Here is a 21,749-nt window from a genome sequence, read left to right as displayed (position 1 = left end):
TACACCAGGCACAGTGCCCACATTAGTAAGTCAAATCAGCTCTGCAGGACAGCATGTCAGTGGGAAAGCAGCTGCTTTCTCTCTAATGAGAAATGGGTGGGTTAGAGCCAGTTTTGGTAAATTGAATGTTTTGACATAAGCTGCTTTGGACAAGAACTAATCAATTCTCAGACCCATTGGTATGAACTCCTAGAGGAGACGGGTGGTTTCAGAATGCATTCTGAAGGGGAATCAGGACTGGAATTAGGACTAGCTTTCTACGGACAAGATGATTCCTGAAATCCCGTCCAACCTGGTATTCTAGACTTCTATAATTCTAGTCTTTCAAGCTGGGAAAAGTAGGGATCGGATAATCAAAGAAAGCATACCTAAGTACCTGGAAAATAGCAAGGAGATTTGGGCTCTACAGATATAATGGAGCCTGTACACTGATTCTATTTGTTTTATATTAACACTTGTAATTGCTTTTCTCTTTCCTCTAACTTCTGTTTGCCTTTTATTGCAGATAAAATATATATATTTATGTATATTTATACTGTACTATTACATTTTTATATATTAGATATTTTATATATATATAAAAATATATACGTACAAAGGTCTGAAAAGCCCTAAGGCCATTAGTGACTCTCAGAAGGAAAGGCAGTGATTCAGTGTAAGCGGATCACTTGCTGATGCTCCCAGGTGATAGAGGGATGCTCAGTGACACACGCTGCTGTACCGTGGCTTCTTCACACGCAGCTCAGTGTTTCACGTTTAATGTTTCACACTCTATTAGAAGCCCAGCTCGACCTGGGTGCATTAAACCCCGGCTCAAGTGGGACTGTGTGTGTCAGTCCCGGCGGCGTTCTGTGCGCGCAGGGAGTTTCTTCCTGCTGAGAAAGGCCCAAAACATTCCGTTGTAAAAAACACAAAGGCAGAAAATGAATTTTAAAGCGTTTATTTATATATTTCTCGGTCAAAACCCCAACGTCTGCATTTCTGTCCCTCTCAATAGCCCGCAACCACATGCCTGCTCCTCGTTAACGTGGGAGCAGAGACGGGCAAGACTACAACTCCCAGCAAGCTGCGCGCCACTGCGGTCATCTGATTGGTTGCCCAGTCCCGCGCGGAGCCAATAAGTATCAGGGGCCCGCTCTGGGGGGGGTGTACGTCCCTCTGGCAGCAGTGCATGATGGGAGTTGTAGGCGCTTTCCCGTCTCTGCGGCGGAGGGTGGCTGTTGCTGGGGGACAGCGCTTGCGCAGTGGCGGCGGCGGCGCGTGGCAGGAAGCGGAAGGGGGCGGCCGAGCCCGGTGCCTGACGTGTCCCTGCGAGGCCGCTGCCGCCGCTGCCCGCGCTGCGCTCCCGTCCGGCGGCCGCCATGGGCAGTGAGTACCGGGCGCCTCGGCCGGGGGCGGCTGCCGGGGGAAGGGAGGGGATGGGAGGGGACTGGGGTCTCCGCGGGGCCGCGGTTCGGCCACCGGCAGCGCTTTCACAGGCACCCCGGGACGGGCCCCCCTCCCCGGGAGTCTCTCTGAGGGGCCGCCGCTCAGCGCGGAGGCCGCAGGCCCTCGCTCAGGGCATTGTCGGCGCTCCCTTCCCAGCCCTGCGCGGGTCTCCCTTCCTCTGCGTTCGAGGCTTCCCCTGGGTTTAGTTCATTTGTTATCATGGATAAAGAGCCGGTTCCTGGCTGTGGCAGATCGTGCTGGGAAGGGAGCTTGCGCCGTGATGCCCGGTGACCGGCCTGCGCTGCCTGGCAGGCTCTTAGGGCCCGGCCATCCGCGGCTCGCTGTGCTGCTGCTGTACGGGGCAGGGAGAGACGCGCTGTCCGGCTGGGGATCGCTCATAAGGCGTTCAGTTGCATTGCCAGAGCAAGCTTAGGAGCAGTGGGTGCAGGATAGAGGAATCTGAGTGAATGGAAGGCTTCAGAGGCTGCTCCTTGAGGAAGAGCTGCTTGAAAAGCATCTTAGTCAGGCAGTGTAATATTGTAGATGTAGGATTGTAGTTTGATTTGAATTTAAACCCACAATCCGGTGTAACTTTACAGGCGATTGATCATTTTAAATTAAGTAAGTAATTTTTATGGGCTGGTTTTAAAGTGTTACAAGATTGCGTCTGAAGTTGCTGCCTTCCATCGTGAATTCCAGACTGGTTTGTGTTAGAAAGGACCTTAAAGCTCCCCCAACCCCTGCCACAGGCAGGGACACCTTCCGCTAGAGCAGCTTGCTCCAAGCCCCTGTGTTCAACCTGGCCTTGAGCACTGCCAGGGATGGGGCAGCCACAGCTTCTCTGGGCACCCTGTGCCAGCGCCTCAGCACCCTCACAGGGAAGAGCTTGTGCCTAAGAGCTCATCTCAGTCTCCCCTCGGGCAGGTTCAAGCCATTCCCCTTGCCCTGTCCCTACAGGCCCTTGCCTAAAGCCCCTCTCCAGCTTTCTTGTAGCTCCTTTAGGCACTGGAGCTGCTCTAAGGTCTCCCCCTTCAGGAGCCTTCTCTTGTCCAGGCTGCCCCAGCCCAGCTCTCTCAGCCTGGCTCCAGAGCAGAGCTGCTCCAGCCCTCGCAGCATCTCCGTGGCCTCCTCTGGACTCCCTCTAATAGCTCCATGTCCCTCTTGCGTTGTTGCCCCAGAGGTGGGTGCAGGACTGCAGGGGGTGTCTCATGGCAGCAAGTAGAGAAGTGGGAAGTCACCAGTACTTTCTGTTCTGCATCATCGTACTCTTTTAGTTCAAATAGGTCCAAAATATGTGTGCAATCTTAGATTTGCCTTGAGAAGTTTTGCATTAACTATTCAAAATCATATCTCTTGGCTCTCAGGAGAATTTGTGACTTTGCAGATACCTTCTTCTGTCGTATGCTAATTCTAAGCTGGAGACTTCCCTGATCTAAGAATGTGTCTTGTTCACTAGGAGGAGATCATTGTTTGTTATATCTGTGTGTTCACTTTGTCTTTTAACTTATTCCCATACAGTCAAATTTCTTGAAGTAATCAAGCCCTTCTGTGTTATCTTGCCTGAAATCCAAAAGCCAGAACGGAAGGTAAGGGAGTTTTTCTTCCTAGCTTTGTATTTGTACAATATGAAAGGTTTATACTTTAGTTTGTATCTGTGGGTTTTGTTTGGGGTTTTCTTCCTGGGAGAATGACACTTTTAGGCGCAGTTGTTTTGGGTACAGTGCTTGTCTTGTATATCCTGTATTGGGGATATGGTTGTACAAGAATGTATCTGCTGGTAAATGCAGTTGTGCAGATATGGTTATGCCTTACCAATGAGATGTTGAAAGCAGGACATACTCGGGTGTAAATGAGATTAGTTTAAAATAGCATCTTGCTTCATAAGTTCTAATCTAAGTCTGTTTGCTAGGATAAGCTTCTCTGTATTATTTTTCTTCTCACCAGAAGCTCTTTCTTATGAAAATACAGGACTCATTTTTGTGGAAGTACCAGAGTTACCTTCCATTGACATAAGCTTGTTTATCTGGGTTAAAGTTTCAGGAAAGTTTTGTTGTTTGCTGTGGCCTTTTATAGAAGGCCTTGGAATAAAAGGGATGAACAGTGTTCATCACTTGTATAAAAGGGATGAAGAGTGAGTTATTTCCTTTAGGATGTTCTGTACTTTGTCCCTTCACAAAAAAGTGTGCTTTAGCTGCAATGAAAGTTTGCCTGATTGACTAGATCTTGTTATCATGACAACTTTAGCATCTTTGCTTGTTGGTTTTCCCCCTTTAGATTCAGTTTAAGGAAAAGGTGCTCTGGACAGCTATCACACTCTTCATCTTCTTAGTATGCTGCCAGGTACGTTTCTTTCGTGTGTTCTTAAGGAAGAGCTGAAATGTTTAAAGGATGTTAAGAAGCCTCTAATTTAATCCTGTTTTCCTCTCTTGGTTGGAAATGCAGATTCCCTTGTTTGGTATTATGTCATCAGACTCAGCAGATCCATTCTACTGGATGAGAGTGATTTTGGCATCAAATAGAGGTATGGTCAGTCTTTCAGGAGGGCTTTTTTGTTTTTTTAGCTTGAATCAGAACATTTCTGGACTCATTCCTACACTGCACTTATTTTAATGAAGACAAAAACTGAAGTAGAGAGGAAAAGTCATCTATTATGTAAAATTATAAAGCAGTGTGGCATTGGGAAAGCCACAGCTTTGTGGATAGGATGCGTTTATGGTTGGTTGTGTACAGTCTATTATATGTCCAGACATCAAGGAGCATTTTGTAGGGAAGCAACAGTTCCTAATTACCTTGCTTTGCTGCTGTTGCATTCTTCCATACATATTTCAAGCCTTCTGATTTGTGTTTCAAACCATGTTATACATGTGTTGTGTTTTTCTGGGTCACATTTTGGAGTCTGTCTTCCACAAGAGGAAAATTCGTGATGGTTTGTATAAATTTCAGAGGCTTCCTAATGCAGTGTGAACTAAGAGTGGTGACATTATTTTCTTTGCCCGCTCTTCCTGTGTCTGGCAGGTACGTTGATGGAGCTGGGCATTTCACCCATTGTCACTTCTGGGCTCATCATGCAGCTCTTGGCAGGTGCTAAGATAATTGAAGTTGGTGACACCCCAAAGGACAGAGCCCTCTTCAATGGAGCACAGAAACGTGAGTAATGGCTGATATTAAAGGCTGATGGCTTAGAGTAACTGTGTTCATTTAATAAATGACTTCTAAAAACGCTTGAGTACTCTTTAGCTATTTGATGCTGTACCACACTACTCACTGATCTGTTCACTGGTAAAAAGAATCATAAATTACCAAAAACATGGTAATATTTTAACAGCTTCAGAGTTTTCTTTACCCCAAGTAATCTTTAGTAACCAGACCCACTTGCTTCTAAGTATATTTGTTGCTGAAATGTTTGTGTCTGTATTTTCAGTACCAGATTTCAGACAACAAAGTTAACAAGCCCTTGAATTTAAACATCCTGTGACTTCTGTATTCCTCCCCAACTTTACTCCACAAAGAAGTGGTTCATATTCTCTATAATCACCCACTGACATAAATCTCCAGAACAAACACGTACTTTCTGGGTTTTATTCTGCAGTGTTTGGAATGATCATTACCATTGGACAATCTATTGTGTATGTAATGACTGGGATGTATGGCGACCCATCTGAGATGGGTGCTGGGATCTGCCTGCTTATCACAATTCAGGTAATTTCTAGTCCTTCCTACTTATTCACCCTCTGAAAGGGTCAAAAATACCAGCTTTATGAGCTGTCTATCCTGCATGCAGAGAAAGATCAAAGTATTCCTGTTTCCTCTTATATATATCCTTATATTTTAATGTAAGTTATTCTTTTAACAAAAACTAAAAAAGGGATGGGACTAATGCTGTATTCCTCTTCTTTTACTGTAGCTTTTTGTGGCTGGATTGATAGTTCTGCTCTTGGATGAGCTCCTACAGAAAGGGTATGGTCTTGGTTCTGGCATCTCTCTCTTCATTGCTACCAATATCTGTGAAACTATAGTGTGGAAAGCCTTCAGCCCCACCACGGTGAACACAGGACGAGGTACATGGCACAGTCTGTTTTCTTACAGAAATCTTGTACAAAAGGCAAAGTCTTTTTTTTTTTTTTTGGCCATGTGTAAACTTAAGTGGCAAATGCTGTTACTGACATCTTTAAAAAAATCTTGGAAATAACATAGGTGCTAGGAAGGATAATGGTAGTAAAAGTCTAAGAGCATACTCAAGATGTAAAAGTTGGAGAGATCCTAACTCTGAATCCTGTAGGTCAGAAGTTTGCCTTGTGGGACAAAGTACTGAGGTATAGAGATAGTCACAGCACACCTGACTTGTTTTCTCTTGTTCTTTCCAAGGCATGGAATTTGAGGGAGCCATCATTGCTCTGTTCCATCTTCTGGCTACTCGTACAGACAAAGTCAGAGCCCTTCGAGAGGCCTTTTACCGACAGAATCTGCCCAACCTCATGAACCTGATTGCTACCATCTTCGTTTTTGCTATTGTAATTTACTTCCAGGTCAGTTGGAATAAAAAGGACTGTGAAACTGTTTGTATGGAAGTAGAACTGCAGTTTGTTTCCTTGTACAGGAAATGACAGTTTCACTTTCTAGTGCCTTCAGAAGACTCATTTTTATACCTGCAGCATGTGGATGTTCGTTTCACATGGGCTTCTCTTAATGATTTCCACATTTGCTGTAGCCACGCAAAAGACTTGAGACCTACTGTGGTCTCTGAAAGAAAACAAACCCAAGCCAACAAATAGATGAATGTACATGTAATATTGCCTAACCCAAACTTTGAGGTCTTTAAACCTGTGTCTCTTGCTGTTTGTTGCAGCAAGCTGCTGAAGAGTAAAGGAAGTTTTAATGTTTCTTTTTCTGGATACTACATTCAGTCTTTGTTTCGTTTATGACCTGTGGTATCAGTTCATGCCCAGACATAACAGGGGACTTTGTTTTGAAATCTTTTCAGGGCTTCAGAGTCGATCTTCCCATCAAATCTGCTCGCTACCGTGGCCAGTACAACACCTACCCCATCAAGTTGTTCTATACTTCCAACATTCCCATTATTCTTCAGTCTGCCCTGGTGTCCAACTTGTACGTCATCTCCCAGATGCTTTCCGCTCGCTTCAGTGGCAACTTATTGGTTAGCCTGCTGGGCACTTGGTCTGTGAGTATTCCTTCTACTCTTGCATACAGCTTTATAAGAGCACCATTAAAAGGCATGGTTGAAGAGATGGTCTCTCTCTAGATATTAAGGCACATTTTTACAGGTGATCATGTATGCTGAAACTCTGAAATCTGAGACCTGATGTGATGTGTGTAGCTGTCAGGTCTCCTTTTACCTTGGGCTGGTCTTAGCTGTCCTGGATATTTTTGCTGTTCATTGTTGTGTTCCACTTCTACTTTAGTAACTGCTTGTGGCAGTAAAGTTGAATCTTTGTGTGCTGCTGTAGTGGTAATGACAGTGACATGAAGGTGACACAAACCCAGGCTTAGCTTTAAGGTTAAGAAATAGTAGGAAAGGTGGTGACTGTTTGCTTCCTTCTTTTAGGACACATCATCTGGAGGCCCTGCTCGTGCTTATCCAGTTGGTGGTCTTTGTTATTACCTGTCACCTCCAGAGTCCTTTTCTTCAGTGTTAGAAGACCCTGTACATGCAGTTGTCTATATTGTATTTATGTTGGGCTCCTGTGCTTTCTTCTCCAAGACGTGGATTGAAGTCTCTGGCTCCTCTGCCAAAGATGTAAGTTTAAAATGATAAATTGTGTAAGCTTATATGGTGAAAACAGGATAAAGGGGGTAACTTTTTCCTTGTTTTCTTTACTGCTTTTTGAAAAACAACAACAAAACTCAAAGAATTGCTTTCATTGGCAGTCTTTGAACATTGCTATATAGCATTTGCTCAGTGTGAGGGCAGGAAAGGTAGAAACTCAGCATCAAATGACAGATGCACCATGTGCAAGGCAGTTACCAGTTAAGAACGTGCAGGTAAAGCTTTGAATTCCAGTGCCTGGCATACGGAGTTCTTAACTCCTTTAGGGGAAGATTAACTAGAGAGTGTTATTTTTAACTTGAGAGTGCTGGTAACATGGAATCTGTTGCAGTGCACTGATGTACCTGGGCCTGGCTTCTCAAAATCCCAATTTGCTGTACAATACTTGCTATTCAGCAGCTGTATCGTTCTGAAATTGGAAAGGGAAACAAAGATGGAAAATAGTTGTCATCATGATATGTTTGTATTGTGTGGTTTTGGGTAGGAGATCAAGTTTGGCAGCCATGTGGAATAGATTCATCCATTCTTTAACAAACATGTAATAGTTGCACAGTTACTGTAACAGCGTGAACACTCTTGTTTTGGACTTGAGCATAGCTGCTTGCTGTCAGGCGTGCAGGAGGCACTACTCACAGCCATGTATAGCCATATCTTCATTTCAGGATAAACCATCATGCAGCTTCTAACACTTTAATCTACTTTCCTTATACTGAGTAAAATTATTTTAACTTCATGTAAGCAAGGTCAAACCCAAAAATTGATAAATCATTACTTAAATGTTCACTATGTAGTGGAAAACTGGAAGCTTGATCATCTGAAAGGTGTTTTCTCAGTACAGTAGGTTCTGTGACAAGCACCTTCAGGAGTTTCTCTGCTAGAATTTGTTACCTTTAGTTGTTAGTAAAACGTTTGCTGTAGAAATCCAATCTAAGAATGATATTCCAAGAAGAGATTCTTTCTAAGGCATGTAGCTCCTATTGGAAACTGAAGTGGTCACTTCATAGAATGGTTTTGCTAACATAGTAAACCCTGACCAGGAGAAGGGTAGGTGGCAAAACAGGAATTTTGGGTGTATGAGAGCTTACCAATTTCCAGATCTCTCTAGTCCTAACAGGACTAGATTTATCCAAAAAGCTTTGCGTAATTGACAGTGTGGGAAAGTGCCTGTGACTGCGAATCTGTCTGAAGTTAAAATATTGGCTCTTTTAAACTTGGATGAATAATATAAAAAAAAAAAACCAAACCACCAAACCATATACCAAAAATAAAAATCCCAAACCCATCACCATTTACTGCTGCTGTTTTCCCGTAGCACTAAATTCTGTGGTCTTGGAAAATGATGCCAAAGTGACTTGCTCCATTCCTTGATTCCATACAGGTTGCCAAACAGCTGAAGGAACAGCAAATGGTAATGCGAGGCCACAGGGAAACTTCAATGGTACATGAACTAAACAGGTGAGCTACACACTTCACGGGCTGCTTATGCAGAGTGTTGTTGGAGTGTGCTACTTCAGGCTGATGCACAAGGATTTCCTAATCCTAGAATAGCTAAGGTTGGAAAGGACCTTAAGATCATCTAGTTTGTAGTTTTTAATGTGATGTTGTCTTGAGTACTCTTTTCACACAGACTTTACCTAATATATTAGCACTGTTGTGTGTACCTTATCCTTGTTCTTGGGTAAGAGAAGGGCCACAAAGGCGATCCAAGGACTGGGCAGCTGCTTGAGTAAAGGCTGAGAGCTGGGGCTGTTCAGCCTGGAGAAAAGAAGACTCGGGGGAGAACTTATCACCATATTCCAGTATTTAAAGGGTGACTAAAAAGAAGATGGAGACTCCCTTTTTATAAGGAGTCACATGGAAAAGACATGGGGTAATGGGTACAGCTTATTCCTGGGGAGATTCTGACTGGACACAAGAGGAAAATCTTTCACTCTGAGAATGATCAGCCATTGAGATAATCTCCCCAGGGAAGTGGTGGCTACCCTGACATTGGACACTCAAGACTCAGCTGGACAGGGTGCTGGGACATCTTGTCTAGGTCATGCTTTGCCTAAAGAGATGATCCTTTAGGTCCCTTGCAACCTGGGATTCTCTGATTCTATGACTGTAGATCCATGGGAGAAGAGAGTTTTCTGTCATTGACTTTTCTCCACTTGTGTAGTTCTTGGGTTTTTAATCACCTGGTTAGATATTTGTGTTCTTCCTGTTCTCAGTGGGATTGTTTCTTAAACCTTGCCTCTCATGTAGATACTTCTTGTAGACCCCAAATACCACTAACCTTAGTGTATTGTTAACATCCTGAGCAAACACTAATGGCACCTCTTCTGTCCTCGTTTTGTGTCTCACAGGTACATCCCTACAGCTGCTGCATTTGGTGGTCTGTGTATCGGCGCCCTGTCTGTGTTGGCAGACTTCCTGGGGGCAATTGGGTCTGGAACTGGAATTCTGCTGGCTGTCACTATCATTTACCAGTACTTTGAGATCTTTGTAAAGGAACAGAGTGAAGTTGGCAGTATGGGAGCTCTGCTTTTCTAACCTCACGGACCCAGGCTCGGGGGGAGGACCCTTCTCAAACATAGCCAGTCAGGTGAAAAGGAGTACCACAAACTTGATAACGTCATTGTCTAGGAATATACGTTTTAATAATGTTTCCAAAGCACATTCCCTTATGTTAAACTTTTCTAGCATCCTGGTGGCATTTTATAAATCCATGAGGAAAAATGTGCAAAAAAAATTTTTTAAAGAAACTTCTTTTTTAATGATATGTCAGGAGAATCAGCTGCTCAATTGGGTTTAATTCAGTGACTCTTGGGATTTTTTGAGCCCCTTTCAGATTTAGGATACCTGAAGCCTTTCCAGGTTTTAATAATAAATGTTTGTTAAGTGGATGTTTGGAAGAAGGGATTTTGTTTCCATGTAACTTGGTTTTGCAGCTCCATTGCAGCAGTGGTGAGACAAAATCTCTCCCTCTCAGTGCTCGAGTTCCTTCATTATGGTTGTAAGCACGAGCAGTGTTTCAGATGTTCAGTTCTGTGTTTGCGTTGGGGTTTTATTTTCAGTATGGCAGATTTGGGAGGCAGTTGTTTCTTTTTACTAAACGATAGCTCTAACTCCTAATGTTTTGTCTTGTAATGACTATGCTAGACCCTCTCAGATGTGGGGTATTGGCTGGAGACTGTTGTCACTTGTCCTTTCCCATCACCCTCCTCTGCAAGCAGAAAACTCAGGTCAATCTAGATCCTGCCAGAGCCTGTGCCTCAGAGTTGCAGCTTTGAACCTTGCTCACACTGGCAGCTTTGTAAAACCTTCTCATTCATTTCACTGCCATCGTTGGTAGCACTCCTGTGGCCAGAAGAGGAAAGCGTGGCTGCTTAGACACAGACCTGCTCGTGCTCTTTGCTGAAGCTGGGTTTCTCTCACTGATAATAAATCCTGGTCTTGTAGCAATCAGGATATTTCCTGACTACTCGTATCTAGTGAAGTTTGGGTCTGGTTACCACAAAGGAGTGTGAAAAGGATGTGTTACTTGTCTGTTTCTGTGGATATAGGTATGAGACCCTTGTCAGGTAACTTGTAGGTCGCTTGTATAGAAGGCTTTTCCACCCTGTAATCTCATTGAATGATGTACAGAAAATTACTTTCAGAAGGTATCGGGACTCCTTTTCTGAAGATCGCGCTTTTGACATTGGAGAAGTTACAGTAAAAGGCTTTCATGGACCAGAACAGTACTTAATTTTCCATTTTTATTTCAATTGTCAGTACTAATCAGGTGCCTGGGACCAAATGCAAATATTGTCTAGGAATCTTGTAAATAGTCAGTATTGGACAACGTGGAAACCAGAATGAGGAGCTGTGATGCTGGAATGTTTCTCGATGCAGCATCCTCGTGCCAGCCATGCCCTTTGGCGTATGGGGCTGTCAGTATATGAGTTACCATTTGTGCTTGGAGTGATGGGACTCTGTTATGTACCCAAGGAGCAGAGACGACATGCAGAAGCCCTTGTTGATGCACTGAGCTCAAATACCAAATGCGTGAGAGATCAGCACATTTGGAATGCACCTATTGGTAAAAGTGAAACTCCTGGGCGTGAGGATCACAATTGGAAAGGAGCAAAAGTATTGGGATACAGTAGGTGTGAAATGCTCACTACCAACCATTCATTGTTACTTCACACTACGTTCAGTAACTTTTCTGCCTTTCATTAGGTAGGAGTAACCCATAGCACAATTTTGATGTGGAATAAGGAACAGTTAAAAACTGACTTTCAAAGGCAGGGGCAGGAGCACGGGGTGGGGGTTCTGCTCTAGGGCCTTTGGCATTGCTGGGTTTCCAGGTAGCCCAATACAAATCATGTTTTGAAATGAAAAGGACGACTCCACTTTTGGGCCCGCAGCTCTGGCTGGGCTGGAGCTGGGCTTGTGTGTTCGGTCACATCATCTGTCTGTCCCGGGTGCAGTTTAGACCATCAGCTCGTCAGGGTCTAAGCAGCACTTGTTCTATGCATCAGTGTGCCTGTCTTGTGGTGAAGTCTTTGTCTGTCCTCGAGCAGCTCTGTCCTCGAAGCAGGACCTGCTCCTCATGCCGTGGATGTTCACAGAAAGAAATAATGCCGAAACAATCTGCTTTATAATGAAATAAAGTACCTCTTTGGAGCTAACCTGGGGCTTGTGGTGCTTTCAGTACCTTACACCTCTTAACACTTGTGCAGTAACCTCACCATGTGGAAGTGATCCCTTTCAAAGCAGCTGCTCAGTCTCAAGGTGAAATAAAGACACTTGGCTCCGCGGTCTCTCAGCGAGAGGTTGCCAAAGTAACAGAACCTGACCCGTTCCTACGGGCTTTCCTCTTCCAGAGAGTTTCAGTTCCAAGGGCACTGCATGAGTAAAGAGTGGGAGGGTGAAGTAATGATGGATCAGTTTAACATAAGCTGTATTTCTGTATGGAATATGGTGCCGATCTTTTTGTAGCAGGATAGTAACAGGACCTAAATTGAAACAGCAAAACTCAAAGCTGTGATAATCCTAATAGGTTTATAATCCTAATAGGTTTTGAACTTGGAATAAGGAAAAATGTTATGTTGCCCCTGAATAGAAATACTAGATACAGGAAGTAGGGCCCCAGTTTTGGTTGTGTATGAGGTTTCAAACAACAGCTCAATTCCTCCCTTGCTTTTTTTATTTCTCCCCAAGAAGCTTAATAACTGTGGCTGCTGTAGGAATATTCGTGTCATCACCCGAATGAGAAGCAATCAAAGTTGCTGGGGATGTGATGAGTTACCCGCAGGACAGCCAGGAAAAAACAACCCCAGTCTGAGATCCTCTGCTTGCGGTAGTATTTTAAGTGCAAAATTCTTTGTGTAACCTTTTCTTCTGCGCTGCAGATCTCACATGAAAGCTTCTCCCAGAGCACCCGAGTGTTGGGGCTGTCATTTTTGTCCCTGTCACTGTCAGGAAGCCTTAAAATATCACAGCCCCCTGGACTGGTTTGTGTTGGATGGGACCTTGAAGCTCATCCAGATCCCTGGCAGGGACCCCTTCCCCTTGACCAGGTTGCCAAGCCCTGTGCATCGCAGCCTGCACTGTGAGCAGGCTGTGATTTGTGGCACAGATTTCTCAGCCAGCTTGTGCTAAAGGGGGCAGCCGAGTGGCCTCAAGCTGCTTTCCCTAACTCTCTTGCAGCAAGGAATAACGAGCTTTAGTAGGAATAATGAGCTTTAGTTGGCCTCCGATTTTATCACAGCCTTGGGGAGCTCCGTGCAGGTTTCGGAAGCTCTTTGCTTGCGGAGGAGCTGCGGCACCACTGACAGCTCCTCGCTGCCCCGAGCGCTAAAGCCGCTCCCCGAGGAGCGGCCGCATCCCTCCCACAGCCGCGACGGCTGCGGGGGTACCGCGGGTGAGGACGGGCAGGGACGCGCTGCCATTCCCGCTGCCTCCAGCCCCCGCTCCCTGCCTACGCAGGTCGCGGTTTGCCCCGCGGCCAGGAGCGCGCCCGGTGCGGGTGTGCGCGCAATGCCCGCTTGCGGCCGGGGGTCTGGAGCAGCGCCCCCGCGGTGTGGGCGCCGAGGGGGCTTTGCCCGCCGGGTGGCAATGTTACGCTGCGGTTGGAGGCGCGGCTCAGGGCGGTTTGGATCAGGGGCGTGCGCTTCCCGTTCGCTGCTGCGCGACCCCTCCCCAGCGCAGCGGAAAACGTTGGGAACGTCCCAGAAGCGGGGATGTTTTAGGCTGTGGCCGCCCCATCCCTGGCACTGTTGGACGGGGCTTGGAGCACCCTGCTCCAGGGGAAGGGGTCCCTGCCCGTGGCGGGGGGTGGAGCTGGAGGAGCTCTAAGGTCCCTTCAACCCAAACCAGTCTCCAAAATGCTGGAAATCATCTTCTCATTTCAGATGATTTATCCTATTTCTGTCCTCTTTTATTTTTCAGGCATGCAGGGTGCCGGGGCAGTTGCTGTTACAGCCTCTGAGTCTGCCGGGTATTACTGCACAATCCAAGGCTGGGGCAGTCTATGGGATTGGAACGAAGACACACACACAAAGAGGCATTTAAAATCCAAACCAGTGTTCGGAGCCAGGGCCCCAATGAGTCACTGAGACTGCGGCTGCCGGTGGGTCCTGGGGAGCTGCCGAAATGGAAACCCTGCTGTGGGCCAGGTCCTTGCAACGCTCTGGCCACTGCCGATGTGGTGCCAGCCGAGCTGGCAGCGCTTGGCAGGAAGGAAGCACCCGACACTTGGCACCTCCTTTGGCGCTTGTATCCGAGGGGCCAGAGGCTGAGCGAGCACAGGCAGGATGCACGTTGTCATCCCGGAGCGCGCTGTCAGGGCCAGGGGTGGGATGGCTGCTCCGGGATATTTCTTGTTGGAGAGCAAGGAGATCGGGCCAATTTTCCAGCCATGTGAATTCCTGAGAGCTTAAACCAGAGGGAACAAATCCAACAGCAGAACGGTTGGGATATGCCTTTACCAAAAGCTGTTTCAGAGGGGTTTGTGTTGCTGTAGAGAAAATCAGGATACATGGCACATATAAAACACCAGATTCCCCTTATTATATTAAGGCTAAAATGCATGGTTTCAAATGGTGTGAGCACTGCTGGGGAATATCAGCTACCTGAAACCTGAACTGGGTCTCACCCACTTTCATCCTCAGCGTGTCTTTAGCCATTTGATTTTCATACAGCTCTGATGTGTCTCTTGTGTGTACCTGTGGTGTGCAGCCCTATAAAAGCAAGCAGCAGCTCCAGACACAGGAGACTGAGCTCAGCCCTTTGCAGGGTGAACTTCACTATGCAGGGGTGAATTCTGTGTTTCTTTAAGTAGCTTCATCTTTTGGCAGGGCGAGAGCAAGGACCTGGAAGTGCTGCTGGATCCCCAAGGGCTGCAGAGCTGCCCAATACACCCGGAGCAAGGGCTCAGCGTGAGCACAAGTGGCATCACTTGCACAATGATTGGGGATTGCAGAGCTCAGCTGCGGGGAGTGATGGATGGGAAGCTGTAAAGGGGCTGTGGGAAGGAGGAAGGTAGGAGTCAGAGCAGTGAGGAGTTGGATCCCTATGGAGCCAGGCCATGATTGTGTTCTCGATGAGCGCATCCAAGGCTGCTCTTTAGAAGACTTCCTTTCATGACTGCTGACTGCAAGTGGTGAGTGCACTGTGCTGCTGGGGATGGGGTCACAGCTGCAAAGGGGAGGTGCCTGCTGCGTCCTACCGGAGAGGGGAAGCCCGGAGTACCTGTGTGCTGCAGACACTGATGCTGTGTTTGACCTCGGCCCTGGCATTACCCAGTGTTCCTCTCCCACTGTTGTTCTCTTTGTGTTCTGCAGATGTGGGAACTTGTCAGAGAGGGGAGCGTGTTTGTTAGCTTAATTCCTTTTCTAAGCTCTTTATCTCAGATGTTTGAGGATGGATCTTGAGCTGGTGGCCTTGAAGTTATAAGAAGAGCATGTTTTAAACCTGGTCCTTCTTGCTTTGAGTAACCCTTGACAGGAGGAGAGGTTGGGGGGGTCTTAACTTCTTTAGGGCAGTAGAAAAGAGCTGCCTCTTACCTCAGTGCCTCCCATTCCTTAAGCAGCACTGGCTAGCAGAAGCAAGCCAGTGTTTGGGGCTCCATGGTGGAGTACAGTAACACAAGCCAGGGGGGTCTAACACACTTCAGGTGCTCTGCTGTTGTTTTTACTTAGCTTTAAACACTTGTGTCCACCTTTCTGTAGCGGCCAAGTGGGAGTTCGCATGCTCCTCTCAGCTGGAATGGCGATGGGGGTATCTCAGGTGTGAGAAGAGCTCTGGTTCAGCATGGGTTTTATGAAGTGGTTTCTCGGCTGTTACTTGGCTTGCAGGAGAGTGCCTGTTTTCATGGGTACGGGCTGTAGTTACAGCATGAGAGAGGGGTTTGGCTCCCAAGGCTGCAGTCTGACAGTGTCGGTCCCATCCCACCCCTGTCCTGCGGGCTTCCCGTGTACCCTGTCCCGCACATGCATTGAGAAGACCCAACCAGCTCAGCCTCTCCTGTGCTAAGCACAGCCCTGAAGCACGCGCAGAGGCAGAGCCTGCAGCCCAGAGCCCTGCCTTTGGGGTGCTGTAAGCCCGGAGGAGCCAAGCACAAGCACGGTGGGGGTTAAAGACCTCTCAAAGCCATCCCTGTCCCTGCCTGCCAGGCCGTGAGGCTGGACCCATGCAGGTGCTCCGGGCTGGCGCTGCCCAGCCTGGCTCCATCCCAGCAGGGGCCGGTGCCACCTGGAATGATGCTGCTTTGCTCATCACCCAGCAGAGCTGAGGGCAGGCTCTGACGGGGAGGATTTGCCTTTCTCTTGTAAATCCCCTGGCCGGAACCTGCCAAACACCTCTGGAAGTGGGAGGAAGACACAAGGGGCTTCGGGAGCAGGATGAGTGCCCAGGGGGTGGGCAGCAGAGGCCAGCGATGGCCGCTCTTTGCTGTGTATCAGAGCCCTGTGCTCACACAAGTGCCTGCTGGAAGGCACCAGAACCTCGCGCCCTTGGCTCCCACATCAGATGGGGCACAGGAGCTTGCCCAATGTGGCCTCTAAAGGGTGTGAGCTGGGCTTCGCACAACTGGTGTTCATCTTACAACGGCAGCGAAAGCATTGACTCGGTGTGAAACTGCTTTGCTTTATTTGCGCCTGAAAGGCCGAGCCATTCCGTTGTACGGGGGTAATTTTCTCCCATGTCCGTGTTCCGTGGGTCTGTAATTCCCACTGGAGGACTGCTTTCCCCCCGTCCCAGCGGGGTGGGATGGGGCACCCTGCTGTGGGTCCGGCTGAGGGAGGGTGGCTGCTGGTCCTGCGGACAAGTGATGATGTGTGTGGGTACTGCTCATGAGATCCTGCCTTCTGGATTGGACAAAGCAAATTCATCCTCTGGAAAAATGCATCCAAAAGGACAGGGCCTTTAGGGAATATGGAGTTATCGGTGCCTCTGATCTTAGGTGCCTATCACCTGTATCCAAGCGGTACAATATAGATGTCCAGAGAGGTCAGAGCCATTCAATAAAGCTGCTGCTATAGTTCTTTACATTAATACTGAGCTTGAGCACATCACTCCTGCGGGCAGGGGTCTGGAAAACCACGTGCAGCTCTCAGACCCAGAGAGCATTGGGATAATAAGGGAAGGGAGAGGCTGAACAAGGCTTGGGGTCCTGCCTATCACCGCTTGGGACCCCAAAGATGTTTCTCTGGTGCTGGAGGATTGCCTTTGGCCCCTGTGGCAGCAGTTGCCTTGCTGGTCCGCACTATTAACCTCAATCGGTTTTGGATTGTTGCAGCTCCCATTGCTTGCGATAAAGGGTTGGACAAAAGGTCCATTGATCGAGCGGTTCTTGCCATCCATCTCTGTCTGCCTCTCAAGACAGCGGGTTTGTGGTCGCGGTGAGGCTGGCGTGTGTTGTGCTCACTGTAGAAGGGGGGAAGATGCTATAGCAGCAAGCATGGACCTGCATCTCCTTTTTCCTTCCTCACCGCACGAACATGCAAACCGCTGTGTGAACACAGTGGGATGTGGACGGACATCGGCCACATTCAAAGCGGGTGCCCATGGGATGCGGGCAGGGGTTGCTGGAGCTGGGGGTGATGCCGCGGTAGAGCTCCCGACCTGGGCACGGGGAAGAGCTGCAGCCCCAGGCGGTCTCTGTGGCACTGGATGTGTCCACTTCAGTTCATCCCATCAGCTCCTCCGTTCAGTGTGGGGGTCACCGACTTCACCCGGATGGGAAACGTGTCCCGTGCGATGGCTCCTCCGCAGGATGAGTGCAGGCGGTGCTGGCCCTGCCGCTGCTGCTCACCCACCCTCTCCTCCGTCAGCTCTTGTTTGTGATCGCTTGCATTGAGCAGGGTCCAGTGAGGCTCCTTCATCACTGATGTGCACATGGGGAAGATCAAGGGGAGCTCTGACAATGGGGACATTGTGCCCGGGGCTCTCCACTGTATCCCTGCTACCTTGCGGTCCGTCGGCTGAATGCCGTGGCTCTGATGCCGCAGACACGTGGGTGAGGGGTTGGAGAGGGGCTGTGGTGTGGGGGGAGCCGTGGCAGCAATCTGCTCGTGCGATAATTGAGGGGAGCAGAGCTCTTAGAGTGAGCGATGCGGCGAAAGGAGGTGCGGGATTGGAGGTCCCCTGTGCGCGCCGACTTGGAGAGCGCGAGGCTGCGGAGGGGGCCCCAGTGCAGGCTGAAAACGTGATGTAATTCATAGCTTGGGGTAAAAGCCAGCTGGGTTGGGAGGGTTGGTTCAAATGCTCCATGCTCTGCTTTAATTCTTTCCCTTCACTGGCACCGGCCTCCTGGGAGGAGCGCTGCTGGGAGCCCGCTGCGTCCTCTCAGGGGTCCTTTCTTTCTTTCGCCTTCTCCGCTTTGCCCCTGTAATCTTCCTCTGTGTCCGTCCCTTCTCTGTTCTGCAGCGCACAGCCTTCCCTCGAGCAGCCTGTCTCTCCTCTGCTCCTCTTCTTGCTTTCTCTGGGATTGCATTCACTGCGCAGGGGGTTTGTTCCTCCTCTCCGGTTGTGATTTCTTTTGCCTTTTGTTGGTGCGTTTCCATCTTTTCTCTTCCCCGGTCTCTACATTTTCTCTCTTCTTCCTCTCTCTTCTGGGGAATCATCTGTTCTCTTCCTCCTCGTGCCTCGCTCTCACCATCCTCCCTTGCAACGCCTGCCCCTTGCTCATCAGCTCCTTTCCTTCACTCCCTTCTGCCATCTCCTTATCCCCCCGGGCTGTATCTCTGAAGGGAGGTGCTCCAGCTCAGGGGACAGCAAGCTGCAGATTCGCTGTGTTGCTCTGTTGTAGACCCCTTCTGCTTGGGCTCCTGCTCAGCAGCAGCAGAGAGCCAGGCCCACAGCACACTGGGGTGTGCTGGTCCCTTCTGGAGTCCTTACCAGAGGTTGGGTGATGAAGTCTCCACTCGCATAACCCCCAGGAGCCAGTGCAATAGTGAGGAATGGAGCTGGGACGCGCTCCTGTATTGGTTTAAAGAGCATCATCCTGCAGGGCTCATCCAGCTGGGGCGGGAGATCGGGGTTTGGTGGCTGTTATCCCGGGAGACTGCACTGCAGGTACGAGGCAAAGGATTCAGCTGGTGCTCAAACGGGGCCATGCGGGTGTTCTCTCAATAGGCAGCTGAGGTTGATTGAAGCACCGTGGCCAGGCCAGAGGTGATGCCCACCACAGTGGGCAAATCTTGCTGAGGGTGGTCTCCATTCATGTTGGAAGTGGACGATGCTCCTGTAAGCAGTGAAGGTCTCGCACCATGGATCAGTTGGGATCCAGCATCATGGCTCCCAAAGCCCCACACATCCTGGAGTCACTCGCCACAGGATTGAGCCCGATGAAACCCCATTCCTGACAGTTCAAGCCCAGTCCCAGTGGTTCAGGAATACTCCCTACTTTTTTGGGGCTACTTTTCCAGGCTTTCCCAGTGTTACTCGGCTCCGTTGGACCGTCACATCCCACCTGGAGATGGCGGCCTCTGGGATGGAGGGGCTGAATCACTGCTGCTAAAACAGCGAAATGCTCTATCAAAACCGAGCGTCGCAAAGGGTGCTGTGATCCTTTTGACACCCCCCCCCCCCTTTCCCTGTAGGAATATTTCCACTGTTTAATGAGGGGCTTTTAATATCTCTCTTCGCAGATTTCCTACCCCAGCCTGCGGTCCCCATGGGGCGAGCGGCGGAGAGCTGAGTGACAGGCTAATAACCCGCTGGGGCTCTCGCTGCAGCCCGGTGGCAGGTGTCCCAGGGTCCCTATTGAATGCCACCATCCAAAACACCCTCCCCGTACTATCGACAATCTCCCTTCGACAATGATTTATTATTGCCATAATTTGCCTCGGTACGACGAGCGGAGCTCTGCCCCCGCCTGACAGGTACTTGATGGCTTTGGGTTCCTGTTTTCTTTAGCCTGCAGCCCAATATGGCTTGGTTACCCTCGCCCCCTCCTTCCCGTCCCTCTCCCTCCGCACCCAACCTTTTCTCATCTGGTTTTGTCTCCTCGGAGCCCGTGTTTCACATAACCCTGGCCCCGCTGACAGCGCTTGTAAAAACCAGAAGTCGATCTCGCGGTGGCTTTTCACCATTAATCAAGCTGCCCGGAATTGGAAAGTAACACTGACAGGCTTTTATCTGGGCGAGAAGGAGGATGGCAGATGTGTTTTATGGTGGATGAGCCTTCACGGCTTCTATTAGACTGGGACTTCAGTGGTACAAGGTGGCGCTTGCGGGGGGGAGGAAGGGGAGGAGAAGCTGGGGAGCAGCCTATAGATAAATAGATCCGTCAGTCAGGCGATGCGGAGGTCTCCGGGCGGGCAGGCGCGGCGGGTGACAGGGAAGGCAATCAAAGACAAAGCAAATCAAAAGGGACATCTTATCAGCAGCCGCCCAGCCGGACCCGGCCCGCGCCGAATTAATCGTGCTGTCGAGGCCAGAGGAATTGTCGCCGTTGAAGGTCCAAGTTCAGGCGAGCGGCGGTGGCCAACGCTGCCGGAGCGAGCGCGGCCGGCACCCGGCACCGCTTCCAACCCCCCCCCTCCCAGTGCTGCGGGCTCCTGACAAGCGCATTCATCGTGCGATGATAGCTCGGCACCTATGATTGGTACCTTTAATAATAGAGCCCTCGCTCAGCTGTCACCCTGAAAGAACAATTTTTCCTCCCCGCTTTCCCCGATGCGCAGATACATCCGTAATGAGGAGGGTGACGGGGAGCCGGGGAAAGTTTGGCAGAACATTAATCAAAAAGTGAAGCTGGAGGTGATGCCGGCTCAGGAGGAGCCGGGCTTGGGATCGCAGCTCCTGGCGTGCTCCCTGGCCTGCAGGGATCCTTCGCCCAGCCGGGGAGAGGAGCAGCTCTGAAAGGCACGGTCCTCCTGCGCGCCAGAGCTGGTCCTGATGGGAGGGACTGGAGAGGGTCCCCCCGTATGCAGGGAGTTCTCTGTGTAAACCAGCCTGGCCCGATGGCGTGCAACGGGTTTGCACTGGACAGAGATCTCCTTTAGATCTCCATAGCCTGGGGAAAGAAATACGTGGTCACAAGTCCTGCAGCAGGAACCTGCTTGTGTCCTGCTCTGGGTAACTGGGACTCAATCCAGCCAGAGAAACCAGGGATCCAGCCAGAGAAACCAGGGATCCAGCCAGAGAAACCAGGGATCCAGCCAGAGAAACCAGGGATCCAGCCGGACTTGATCCTTAGCCTCATGCTCAGCAGTGCAGAAACTGCCCCATTGCATAGACTCACAGGGTGGGTTGTGTTGGAAGGGACCTTAAAGCTCATCCAATGCCCCGGGCAGGGACCCCTTCCACTGGAGCAGCTTGCTCCAAGCCCCTGTGTCCAACCTGGCCTTGAGCACTGCCAGGGATGGGGCAGCCACAGCTTCTCTGGGCACCCTGTGCCAGCGCCTCAGCACCCTCACAGGGAAGAGCTTCTGCCTAAGAGCTCATCTCAGTCTCCCCTCGGGCAGGTTCAAGCCATTCCCCTTGGCCTGTCCCTACAGGCCCTTGTCCCAAGCCCCTCTCCAGGTTCCCTGCAGCCCCTTCAGGCACTGGAGCTGCTCTCAGGTCCCCCTGGACCCTTCTCAGCACCGCATCGCTGAGCCCAGGGCCATCCCAGGAGGTGCCTGAGGGTTCCCCTTGTACCCATCAGCCCAAGCAGTCATGCGGGGGGGGTTAGATGGGAAGTTAGGGTGTATATTCCACCCTTGGCATGAAGCAGACACCGGCATGGGCGTGCTGGTGGGCTGGGGAGGGCAGTGGGCACGTACCTCTGCGGGAGGCAGGGAGCGGGCTGTGTTTGTGGTGCTTCAGGAGCACGTCCGGTTTAACTGAAGGGATGCGCAGCAGCATCCTCAGACGGGGGTCTCTCCCGTGTGGTTTTCAGCAGCTCTCCAGCCTGCCCGGCTCTGCTCTGCGGTTCTCATTCCCTTCATCCCAAGGGATGAAGCCCTTGGGCTTGAATTCTCTGGCATTCGGGTTTGGCAGCCGGTTCTCTCGTTCTGTGCATTCGCTCTCTTGTACCTACAACTGCTCTGCAGATCTGCAGCTGGGTTTGGGTTTC

General features: G+C 49.6%; 1 protein-coding gene and 1 long non-coding RNA gene across 3 annotated transcripts; both read left to right on the top strand.

Annotated features, from left to right (window-relative positions):
* Positions 1 to 1,261: 1,261 nt before the first annotated feature.
* Positions 1,262 to 11,871, top strand: SEC61A1 (SEC61 translocon subunit alpha 1). Its single transcript, XM_065687349.1, has 12 exons — positions 1,262 to 1,368; positions 2,947 to 3,014; positions 3,703 to 3,768; positions 3,871 to 3,949; positions 4,444 to 4,575; positions 5,018 to 5,127; positions 5,333 to 5,486; positions 5,794 to 5,954; positions 6,410 to 6,607; positions 6,992 to 7,183; positions 8,592 to 8,668; positions 9,562 to 11,871. Exons 1-12 carry the CDS (start codon positions 1,362 to 1,364, stop codon positions 9,746 to 9,748), a joined length of 1,431 nt encoding a protein of 476 aa, XP_065543421.1. The 5' UTR covers positions 1,262 to 1,361; the 3' UTR covers positions 9,749 to 11,871.
* A 1,765-nt stretch (positions 11,872 to 13,636) lies between these two features.
* LOC136018224 (uncharacterized) lies at positions 13,637 to 20,403 on the top strand. 2 transcript variants are annotated; one of them, XR_010614303.1, is made up of 4 exons: positions 13,637 to 13,814; positions 14,542 to 14,846; positions 19,336 to 19,569; positions 20,077 to 20,403. It is a non-coding gene; the product is annotated as an uncharacterized LOC136018224 (long non-coding RNA). The 2 variants fall into 2 exon arrangements; XR_010614304.1 differs by having other exon boundaries at positions 20,074 to 20,403.
* Positions 20,404 to 21,749: the final 1,346 nt, after the last annotated feature.

Source organism: Lathamus discolor, chromosome 7 (genome assembly GCF_037157495.1).
Source record: "Lathamus discolor isolate bLatDis1 chromosome 7, bLatDis1.hap1, whole genome shotgun sequence".
NCBI classification, from domain to species: domain Eukaryota; kingdom Metazoa; phylum Chordata; class Aves; order Psittaciformes; family Psittacidae; genus Lathamus; species Lathamus discolor.
This window is presented reverse-complemented; position numbering and strand designations above follow the sequence as displayed.

Coding starts and splice junctions, on each gene's coding strand:
- SEC61A1 (XM_065687349.1), top strand. Junction 3,015..3,702: donor TCCAAAAGCCAGAACGGAAG/GTAAGGGAGTTT, acceptor TTCCCCCTTTAG/ATTCAGTTTAAGGAAAAGGT. Junction 3,769..3,870: donor TCTTCTTAGTATGCTGCCAG/GTACGTTTCTTT, acceptor TTGGAAATGCAG/ATTCCCTTGTTTGGTATTAT.